Raw genomic sequence first — 11,223 nt, forward strand, 5'->3', positions numbered from 1 at the left:
ATACATATCTATACAGGAACAGAAAGGACTGTCATGTGTGAAAACAGCTCAGTATAGAGGTATATATGCATATATATGAACAGAGAACAATATGTATAAGCAATGCTTTCTCTAATTATATAGTATAGATTAATATATAGATAATTATTAGAGAACACTCTCTGTACACATGTACACTATACAGAGCCAGTTCTGAGTGAGAAAAGCTTGCTCTCTCTCTTCATAATGTATCACATACTGAGAAAGAATTATACAGAGATTATACAATTATATAGGGCAGGGAGAGAGTGATAGAAAATGTATGTGTGTGAGACAATAGTGTGAGACAATAGGTCTTGCTCTTTTCCTCAGGTATATATGCACATGTATTTATAGACAGCAGGAGAGAATAATGTGTGTGATCAGCTCTCAGTCCGTGTCTCTATGCACACCTAATGGATGTATATAGTGTGAGAGAATAGTGTGCATGTATTTGTGTGCACACAGAGGGGCAGGAGAAAGGAGTGTGGGAGCTTGTCCCCAGATCAGTCCATATTGCACACATTATGTATGTCTGTGTGTGCACAGTGAGAATGTTTGAACAGCACGCTCGCTCTCATCCCGTTTCTATAAATGCCAGTGTGTGGGTATATATAGCCAGAGAGAGCTGCCTGTGAGCCTCTCACACTGCCTCTGTAGATATCTGTGTGTGCATGCATGTATGTGAGAGCTGTGTGTGTGAGCAAGTCTGGCTGTGTCCATGTAAGTGTGTGTGTTCATGTGGGGACAGAATGTGTGTGTGTTCATATGGGGACAGAATGTCTGTGTGTCTCTGTGTTTGTGTTTGTGTGGAGATGTGGGTGCATTCATATGGGAACAAAATGTCTGTCTGTGTGTGTGTGTATGTCTGTGTGTGTTGTGTGTCTGTATGTGTCTGTCTGTGTATGTGTGTGTGTGTGTATCTGTGTCTGTGTGTTTTTTGTGTGTGTGTGTGTTGTGTGTGTGTGTGTGTGTCTGTGTGTGTTCGGGCTATTTTCTCCCTCTCTCACACACACAAGCAGCCTCCCCCACCCATTCTATTCACACACACATATTTCCACGTGTGTGTTCCATTCCCTGCCCTGTCCTTGGAGGGGAGGGAGAGCAGCCCTGACTGACAGCGCTGTATCTCTGTGCTGGGGGTTGGTGTGCTGGCTCCCTGTGCTGCTCCCAGCCACACAGCCGGGCTGGGATCGGGGCACTCACTGCCCAGCCCTGCTCGCACACCCACCCACCTACACACGTGTATTGTTCTTAAATTTTCATATGTTTATGTCAATATTTTCAAATACATAACTATGTCTTTGTGTGTATGCATTTACTTACACTTATTTTAAATTTACTGTAGCTATTACATTAAACAACAACTATCAGATATAACAGACGCAACAGACACACCAACCACACTCTACAGCCGGCATTGCTGTAAGCTTCCACCCGGCCACAGGGTTACATTTACACGAGTGCAGGTGTGTGTCCGCATGTTACAAACACGCACACATCATTCACCCCCCGGTGGCAGCCGTGCAGGCGGAGGCAGCGGTGTGCTGGGGTGCTGCTCGATGCTCCCGGTGCTCCGGGGGTTTCCCGGTGGGGATGCCGGGGCTGGCTGCGCCCTCTCCGTGCCCGAGCGCCGGCCGGCTCCGGGGGCGGGCAGAACTCATCGCAGGGTGCCTGGCACGGCTGCCGGGGGGCACAGCCCCGCTGTTCGGGGGCTCTCTGCTCGGGGTGGGGACAGGGCACCCGCTGCGCTTCGGGATGGGCTCACAGACCCGGCTGGGCAGATCCTGCTGCCCCCGGAGCCCCGGGACCGCGGGGACTCGTCCCGCCGGCGGCGGGGGCTGCGGGCGAGGGAAATGGCGGAGAGAGCCGGGGATGGGGAGAGGGGAGGAGGAGGAGGAAGGGAGGGCGGCGGGGCTGTGCGGACTCGGCGTGCGTGGGCAGGGGGCGGGTGCGACAGCGTGTGTGGGTGTGCCCGTGTGTGAGTATGCATTTGTGTGTGTGTGTGAGTGTGCAGGGGTGTGTGCACAACCGGGCACGCCCCCGTGCCTGTGCCCCGTGCCCCGTGTCCCGGCCCACCCGCGGCGGGGGCGCACGGATCCCACTCCCCGGAGCGGGGGGAGCGCCGGGGCTCGGCCAGGGAGGCGTCGCGCACTCCCTTCCCCCTCAGCCGCGTTTCCCCGGTGGGGTTTGGGGTGATGGGGTGAATTATGGAGAATGATGGGGGGGCGGTGTTCCGAGCATCGCTGTTGCCCCCTTCCTCCCCGCCCATGGAAGCTGCGCCTGCAGCGGAGCTCGAGCCCCCCGCCCGCCCCGGTACCACGGCAGGCAGAGGCTGCAGGGGCGGACACGATTCACACACTCCCCCCGCACACACGGCCCTGAGCCGGCTCGGGAGGATTCCCGGCCCCTCCCCGGCCCCGCCGCCCTTTTCGCATCCTCCGCCGGGAGTGGGGAGGGTCACACCGGGCACGCAGGGCTCCCCCGGGGGCCTCCCCCCGTTGACCAGGGGGTGAGGGTCGGTGGGGGGATGGCCCCAGTCGCAGGGGCGGGGACCCCCGGCCACGGCGGGGCATCTCGGCGCTGCTGCCGGCGGCCGCGGGAGGGCGTCGCCTGTGTTAGTTCCCTCCGGAGAACCCAGGGCCAGCGCCGCCGCCACCGCCCCCCGGGCCCCGCCGCCTCCCCCCGCCCGCGGAGGCCCCTCTTGGGCGGCGGGTGACGGCGCCGGCGGTGGGCGGGGGAGCCGAGGTGAGGCCCCAGTCGCCGCCGTACTGGGCGCCCCCCTCCTCACTGCCGCCGCCGCGCCGGCCGCGCCCCCAGAGTCTGGGCGGGGGTGTTCGGGCGGCGCTCGGCGGGGGCGGTGGCGGGCGCGGGCCGGGGGGGCGCGGCGGCGCGGGGGGGCCGGGCGGCGGCGCGGGGGCCCCGCGAGCGAGCCCCAAGAAGCACAAACGGGGCTGGCGGCGGACCAGGCTGTTGTTGTTCTCAACGTGGTCCGCCCCGCGCCCATATAAGAGGCGGCGGCGGCGCCCGCCCCGGCAGAACGCGCACCGAGTGGAGCCGAGACAGCGCGCTGCGCTCGCCGGGCCCCGCCACGCCGCCGCTGCCCCCGCCCGCCCCCGCGCCGGCCCGCGGCCCGCCACTCCCCGCACCATGTCGGTAGACCTGGAAGAAACCGATCTGCCCATGGCCGAGGCAGAGGAGGCGCCGCTCTCCCCAGAGAAGAAAGCGGCTGCTAAGAAGGCGAAAGGAGGCGGCGGCGCCTCGTTGTCGCCATCGAAGAAAAGGAAGAACAACAAGAAGAAGAACCAGCCGGGCAAATACAGCCAGCTAGTGGTGGAGACGATCCGCAAGCTGGGGGAGCGCAATGGCTCCTCGCTGGCCAAGATCTATAACGAGGCCAAGAAAGTGGCTTGGTTCGACCAGCAGAACGGCAGGACTTACCTGAAGTACTCAATCAAGGCACTGGTACAGAACGACACACTGCTCCAGGTCAAGGGCACCGGTGCCAACGGCTCCTTCAAGCTCAACAGGAAGAAGCTGGAAGGCGGCGGGGAGGGGGGCGCGGGCAACAGCGCCCACAAGTCCCTCAAGAAGGCGACGGTCTCCTCGACCCGGAGGGCGGAGAAGCCGGCGGCCAAGAGCAAGAAGCCCGAGAAGAAATCGCACAAGAAGGGAGCCAGCAGCGCGGCGGCGAAGAAAGACAAGGGCAAAGCCAAGAAGGCCACCAAGAAGGGAGCCGCGTCCCCCGGGGGCAAGAAGGTGAAGAAGTCGGCAAAGCCTAAGGCGCTCAAGAGCCGGAAGGCATGAGACCGAGGCGCAGGGAGCCTCCCGCCGCCCTCCGGGCTGAGAGCCCCGCGGCACAGACTGCTCTGAGGACAGACCCCAGGGGACCCGCTTTGTCTTTGTGTTGCTGACTCGCCTCCGCAGCCACCGCCGTGCGCGGTGAGCGGGGCTGCGGCCGCCCCAGCGCCCCCCCTTCCCCTTCTCTGCCGCCTTATTTTGTCCATCCCTTTTCCCCCCATCCCATTCCGCGGCTTTTCCCCGATCGCGCCCTTTTGTTTTCGGCCGTGCCCCTCCCCGCCTGTAGACGGTTCCCGGCCCCCACCCCCTCCCCGTCCCCCCGGTTCTCGGGGATTTTTCCCGCCCGGTTTCCATAGCAGCCATTTTGCACGGGGCCCCCCCGCGCCACGTGGGCCGGTCCCGCTCCCGCCGCCCGCGCGCGCCCCGCCTGGCCCCGCCCCCCCCGCCGCCCTCTCGCGGCCGCACCATAGGGCCGGGGCGCCCCCTGGCGGCCCGCAAGCGGCCCCGCCGCCATGGCAACGGCCCGGCGCGCGGGAGCGGCGCCCTCTGGCGGCCGCCGGCCGCACCTGCAATGGCCTTTAATGTTTTTGTATGGGTCTGGGGTGGGAGGGTGGGGAGGGTTTGGGTTAGTGGGGTCGTTTTTTGGTTTCTTTTTTTTTTTTTTTCCTTTTCATTTATCGTCGTTTCAAATAAATTGGTACAAAACGACTCTCCCGTGTGCTCCCTGCCTGCAGGCGTCAGGGACCGGGCAGGAAGGGGGCTGGTCCCAGGGGGGCTTTCCTTCTGTTCGGGGTCCGTGCGGGTGCCGATGCGCAGAGCCCGCACCCCGCTCCGAGTGGGGGACAGGAGCAGAGGAAGGAGGGTCCCCGCCATGGAGGCAGGGCAGGAGTGCGATGGTTGCGCAGCTGCGCTCCCGGAGCAGCGAGGCGGGGGCAGCCCCGGCGGACACGGGCAGCACACACACCCCCACAGCCGGTACCGATCCCCCGCAGCACCCGGTTGGACAGGGCAGCTCCCGGGGCACGGCCCTCGCCCCTCTCCGGCCGAGAGCGTTCCCCGGTCCCGCAGCAGGAGCAGCAGCCGGGCACAGCCGGCGCCCCCCCGGCGCTGTCTATTTATAGCGGCCCCGCGCGGTTGCGTAAATCCCGGCGGGATCTGGGCCATCTTGTTCTGCCGGCTACGGGAGGCACCGAGGGACGAGCAGGCTCATCGCCCTGCGTGCCCCGGGGCTGCCGCAGAGGGGACAAGCAGGGGCAGCCCGGCCCCGAGCACGGGGTGGGGAGCGGGGCACGGAGGGGTGCAGGGACCGCCAGGCCGGCTGGGTGAGCCCTGGCAGCGCTGCCATCGCCGCAGCTCCCACCCCACAGCACGGTCCTGCCCCGCTGCTGACACAGCCAGGGAGAGTTTCAGCAGCAGCACTGCCCGAGGGATGCTCCAGCCCTGTGCTGGAGCATCGACGTGTTCCCGGTGCTAGGGAACACAGCATGGATCAGGCCCATCCAGCATTCCCCGGGAGCAGGTGACAGGGACAGCAGCCAGAGGGGCCTAGGGACTGTCACACCAGTCCTTTCAGCACCCCTGGGGAAGCACAGCCCCTTCCTCAGGGCCCCAGTCAGGCCTGCGTTATCCCTTTGTTCCCTGCAGAACAAGCACGGAGAAGGGAAGCAAGTTTTAGTCCCTGAAGAAATGTCCTTTTGCTAATCCAGAGGAGAAGGCAGCCATGCTCCTGGAAGAGACCAGCCCTGGTGTGCCAGAGGCTGCAGCCTCCCTCCAGGCCTGTATTCAGGAGCAGCAGGCCCCATCCTGCTGGCCCACTGCAAGCCTGGGACACATCTGCTAAATTCTGGCACTGCCCTGCTCTGTGTCCTGAGCCAGTAGCTGCAGCTTTGGGAGGATCAGAGGGGATGCCCTCACCAGGGGCTGGGACACAGGGGTACAGGGGCCACCCTGCTCCCCAGGAGGGAAGGTTAAACCAAGCCCAGCTCAGCTCTCAGCTCTCCTCTGCATGGCGAACTAACCAGGCAGAACAGCAGGCACGTTCCTGTGGGCAGATAAAGGCAGAAACAAGGCAGTGACCCTCCAGCTGCCCAGCACAGGGAAGGCAGCAGGGTGACACTGTGCCAATCCAGCTGGAGCTGCCTTACCTCACAGGCTGGCCCTGCCAGAGCCATGATGCTGGGGCATCCCTGAGTGAGCTCCCCTGGGTGCTGCCAACCTTGAGGAGCAGACTCTGGAGAGAAACCCAAGCCCTGGGGACTTTGAAGAGGCAGTGACTCATCTCATCCAATGCCAGAGCTGAGGGACACAGCTGGCAGAGACTGTGCTGCACGTGGTGATGCACAGCAGCCTCCCACAGCCGGCAGCTTTCAGCTCCCAGTCTGTGCTCAACCCAGCTTCAGGTACCCAAGGGAACAATCCTGCTGCCTCCCAGCCCTCTCCTTAAGGGAAGCACAGACCAAGAGACCCTTCCAGGCTCACCTGACCTCTGGGGAAGGCTCTGCTCAGCCAAGTCCTTCACAGGAGCTCTGGTGCTCTGAAGCATTCAGAAGAGCCAGGAACAGTGTCAGCCCTCCAGAAAGGACAGGACCTGTCCCTGAAGCTGCAGGCTTGACAGTGACCACATTTATTCCAACTTTATAGTAAAGACCAAGATTTCCAAATCTGCCGGTCACAACAGTGTTCAGCTGTGAAGTTTACGAGGTGATAAAGGCCAAGCACTTCAGCCATGCTTGCTGTGACAGACAGGATTTCCTTCGGTCTGCCTTGCACCATCCCAGCTTTCCCAGCTGGGCTGTCACATGCCAGCAGAGGCAGCTCAGAACCCGGCTGGAGCTCAGTGTGGAGGGCACGGTGTGCCACCAGCACCCGGTCACAGCAGGGTCACACAGCACCCAGGGAGGCTGCAAGCACTGGGCAGCAGAGCCTGTGCTGGCAGAGCAGCTGCTGACACTGCCCTGCACCCACACCTCCTACAGCCCTGCACAGACCAACCTAGCACCACTGGGAGCCATCCAAGCTTCCCACAACCCTTATTCCTCCCTAACACCCAAACAGGGCACAGCACTGGTGCAGAGCAGCCTCCAGAACAGCCACCTGGGAACGTCCAACAAAGGGGAGCGTGTGAGGGTAACAAACAGCCTTGCAGCTCCAGGCTCCTTCCTTCCCTCCAGGATCTCTGAAGGGAATTTTCTCATCTCTGCAAGGTCACCCAAAGGCTCCTGGAGCACCTTAGCTCTGGGGAGGGTCCTGGGTCCAGCCTCACTCCTCCGCCTCCCCTGCATCCAGGCAGGAGCAGCTGAAGGTTCCTGGCACTTGTGACAGAGCAAGCAGGCAGTGTGGCATCCCCACAGCAGGGAAAGGAACCACACAGCAGCATTATCCTCTCCCAGGGTAGGAAAAGGCTCTGTCTGAGTGAAGGGCAAACCCACAGGCTGGCAGTGGTGCTGTCTGGTGCTTTACCAGTCCTTCTCCTTGGAGAACACAGAGCCCAGACACCAGAGCCTGCCAGATCCCCTGGGTTTGGTGAGGTGACAAGACACAGCACATGTAAGAGTATTCAACAGGGAACCAGTTTAATCAGATACCAGGTTTGCACCATTCTTTTCAGAATCACAAGTTCTGCATTTTTCTAAGAAATACAAAGCACTCTCAGGTTTACAGAATGCTGGTCCTGGAGAAAACAAGAGGGAGAGAACAAGACACTAGGATACAGACACTAGGATACGGGGCAGCAGGAAGGAACCCGCTCATCCCCACCTGGCTGATGGCAACAGCCTGCAGGAGGCAGAGAGCTCCCAGGGGGCTGTGCTGCTGCAGGGGGGCTGTGCCCTGCTGTCCCCACCCCAGTGGGACGGTGGGACACCCCCAGACCCCCATCAGCACCACACCAATGCACACACCGCTCCCACACACCCCAATGGAAAACCCCTGCATTAACCAGCTGACAAGCATCCAGGTTCTACTCTAGGTAACATTAAACTCAGATCCAGGGTAAGATACTTCATCCACAAGATTAACAGATGATTCAATAGGTTGAACATGCTACTTACAGCACATAAATAGAAGATACTCTTTTTTTTTTTTTACTTAAAAACCATGTGATGAAGGTCTAGGTGGGACTGCCTCGACACTGCTGCATGCACACGAGTATCAGCCTCACAGAAGCAGGAAAGCTGTCTCTGCATCACCTATTCACGGGGTCACGGGACAGCTATCCTGCCCCCATGCTCAACATTAGCCACACAGCCAGGAAATAAACATGGCACTAGCCAGGAGTGGGCTTTAATACAAACTCTAGTGCTTTTCAAAAGAAATATTAATCCATAAAGGGTTACAGTTAACAGATATCATCATCACTTTTATTTCTCAGAGCCAGAAATAGTGCTGAACAAACAAACAAACAACAACAACAAAAAAAGAGACAGAGTATGTAATTTCCAGAAGTGCAACCAGGGTACAGGGCAGCTCTCAGCGAGACGAAGGGCTTGTGCAGCTGGGAGAGGAGGGGAGCCATGGCAGAAGATGGCAGCTCCCGCTCCCGGCGGGCGCCTGACCTTGCGACGCTCTCCGAGGGGATTTGTCACCGCAGCCTCCACCCCACCCTGCACCGGGACCCACGGCTGTGGGAACACCGAGCACCCACCGAGCCACGGAGCTGCGGGGAGGCGGCTTTACAGGGATGTACCCAAAAATAGAGACCTTAAAATAAATAGGACTAAAGCTTCTTTACAGTAGGCAATGCACTAGTTTTACCATGAACAAAACTAAGACTAACAGCCACTCCTTGCCAATGGAGAAACTTTTTCTCCTCTTCACGTTTTCCAGCCCCCTGCCCTCGCAGCTGCAGTGCGGCCAGGATGGCATTGCTGAGGATGGAGGCGGGGGCACGGCAGCAGCGAGCGCACACCGGGGCGAGCAGGGGGGGCCCTGCACGGTCCCGGGGCTGGCGGAGGGGAGAGGCAGCCGGGGGTGCCCGCGTCCATCCCTGGGCCAGCTACACCAATGCTCAGCAGCTACCGGCAGCTCTGCATCGTGACCCAACCGCACGGCTCCAGATGTCACCGCTGCCAGCAACTGCGACCCAGCTGCCTCCTCCAACACCACTTCTTCCAGGGGGAAGAGAGGCAGAGTGGGGGCACAAGCAGGGCCTGACCTCACCCATGCTCACCCAGCACCGTGCCACGGCCCAGGCCAGAGGGGCAGTGAAGGGCTGGTGGGTGCTGCCAGGGCTCACCACCCGGCCAGGGCTGAGGGGCAGGACGGGGAACCGCAGCCCCGGCGGGAGGAGAGGCGAGGCAGTGGTGACAAGGGAGCTGGGGGCGGGGGGACGGGGGGCAGCGCTCACTTCTTGGAGCTCTGCGTCTTCTTGGGCAGCAGCACGGCCTGGATGTTGGGCAGGACGCCGCCCTGGGCGATGGTCACGCCGCCCAGCAGCTTGTTGAGCTCCTCGTCGTTGCGGATGGCGAGCTGCAGGTGCCGCGGGATGATGCGCGTCTTCTTGTTGTCGCGGGCCGCGTTGCCCGCCAGCTCCAGGATCTCAGCCGACAGGTACTCCAGCACGGCCGCCAGGTACACCGGCGCCCCGGCGCCCACCCGCTCCGCGTAGTTACCCTTGCGCAGCAGCCTGTGCACCCGCCCCACGGGGAACTGCAGCCCGGCCCGCGACGAGCGCGACTTGGCCTTGGCCCGCGCCTTTCCGCCGGACTTCCCCCGGCCCGACATGGCCGGCAGGCAGCAGCCCCTCGCCCCCGCCTCTCGAGCAGCGCCCGCACAGAGGGTCCCGGCGCCTGCGGGGAGACAAACGCAGTTACACCGCGCGGGGCCCGCGCCGTCCCCGCCCGCGCCGCGCCGCCCTTACCGCAAGCGCTCCCGCCGCTCCGCGCTGCGCGCCGCCCGCCGCCGCACTGCCCGGCCCGCCGCCGCCGCGCCGCGGATATCGCCGCCCGCCCGCCGCACGCCGCCTCCCATTGGCCAGCGCCGCTGCCGCCACGGCGCTGATTGGTTATCGTGCCGATCCCTGATTTGCATAGGGCTCCCAGCGCCCCGGCTCCGCCGCGGGCCGGCGCCTAGGGCGGGCGGCGAGGCGGCTCTGCCTGCGCTCGGTCAGCCCCGGGGCCCGCCGGAGCTCCTGCACCCTGCAGCTCCTTCTGGCGGCCTCGGGGCCCAGGATGGAGGAACGGGTGTTGGCCCGAGCGCCCGTGGGTGTCTCGGCAGCCGTGCCCGTTTGCCTTGGCCAAACCCCCGGGCCCTTCCTTGGTCAGCGGGATGTCTCTCCTGGGAGAGTACCAAAGTCTGCGAGCGAGGGCGATGCTATGGGGAAAGAACCCTCGATAGGGAGGGCAACCCCCAGCGAGTACCACCCTCCCTTGTCTCCTCAGGTATCAAAGGGGAAAGTTTCTCCCAAACCAGTTTCTGTGGACAGGCCGGGTTGATTGTGGTCATTGCTGCACCAGGTTAGAGGAACTGCCTCAAACAGCCTTGGGTGAGCAGCCAGACTCCAGTTTAAGGGTGATGTAGCTCAGCAATAACACATCCTCATTAAACACTCAGTGTAGGGGGTTTTTTGGCCATGCTGGTGGTGCTCACAGTCTGGAGGGAGATAACCTGTACCCTGTGCCTTTGCATCACCCCTGCATCCCCAGGGGAAGGATTATGTTCTCAAGAGCTGGGAAAGTTGAGCATCCCTCCACTCGTGCTCAGCATCTTCACTCCCTCCACAGCAATTGGAGACCTGAAATGAATTCCAGATGAGCTGGTGACCTTTAGAAAAGCTTCATCTGCAGTTAGCACTGACTAGGCTGGGGCAGCTGAGCAGCTCATGCTGGAACAGCAAGGGGCAGGCAGGGAGAGGAACCTCCCGTTGTGGCTCCTGCAAGGACAGGCATCAAGGTGACAGTGCCAGCAGCCGAAGGTCTGTTCTGCCAGGAGCTGCTAATACAGTGATTCTCTTGCCTCAAGTCACGGTGAGAGCGATGAGGAGCCAGCTAGCAACAGGCTCTCTGGATAGAAATCCTAATCCCAGCTTCCCCTAAGTCATGAAACCAGCACTCAGCTGCCTCCGGAGCACACGAGGGATTCAGAGGGATTCAGGGGCAGATTTCATTCCAAGAGCACTTGGGTCTCCCCAAGTGTCCATCCTGTGGCTCCTGCGCTGGCTCTGCTGTCCCCCCCCAGGGACACATTTCAGGTACAGCCACCCTTGCAGCTCCCCAGGGACAGATGACTCTAGAGGAGCCCCAGAATCACTCCTCAGGGAATATTTACCACTGGCAAATAGACAATCCACCAACACGGCCTTGCAGAGCTCAGACCCCGAGAGCTCAGCAGTGGGAAGGTGCTTGGTTCCTCAGCAGATGGAGAGGAGGTACAAGCTCTGCCTGCAAAGCAGGAGCACTGGGGCTGCAG

At 61.6% G+C, this 11,223-nt stretch overlaps 2 protein-coding genes across 2 annotated transcripts; one reads left to right on the top strand and one right to left on the bottom strand.

Moving 5' to 3' along the window:
- Nucleotides 1-3,102: 3,102 nt before the first annotated feature.
- Nucleotides 3,103-4,250, top strand: LOC128939724 (histone H1.10). The gene has a single exon (XM_054280870.1). The coding sequence runs from the start codon at nt 3,169-3,171 to the stop codon at nt 3,823-3,825; it is 657 nt and encodes a 218-aa protein (XP_054136845.1). The 5' UTR covers nt 3,103-3,168; the 3' UTR covers nt 3,826-4,250.
- Nucleotides 4,251-8,072: 3,822 nt separating this feature from the next.
- On the bottom strand, nt 8,073-9,714 carry LOC128939725 (histone H2A type 2-B). The gene is made up of 2 exons (XM_054280871.1): nt 9,677-9,714; nt 8,073-9,605 (listed from the first exon to the last, which is right to left on the bottom strand). Exon 2 carries the CDS (start codon nt 9,538-9,540, stop codon nt 9,160-9,162), a length of 381 nt encoding a protein of 126 aa, XP_054136846.1. The 5' UTR covers nt 9,541-9,605; nt 9,677-9,714; the 3' UTR covers nt 8,073-9,159.
- Between the last annotated feature and the right edge of the window lie 1,509 nt (nt 9,715-11,223).

This window comes from Melozone crissalis, unplaced genomic scaffold, assembly GCF_028551555.1.
Source record: "Melozone crissalis strain CALT ecotype California unplaced genomic scaffold, PUWL_Pcris_2 ptg000029l_1, whole genome shotgun sequence".
Lineage (NCBI taxonomy): Eukaryota > Metazoa > Chordata > Aves > Passeriformes > Passerellidae > Melozone > Melozone crissalis.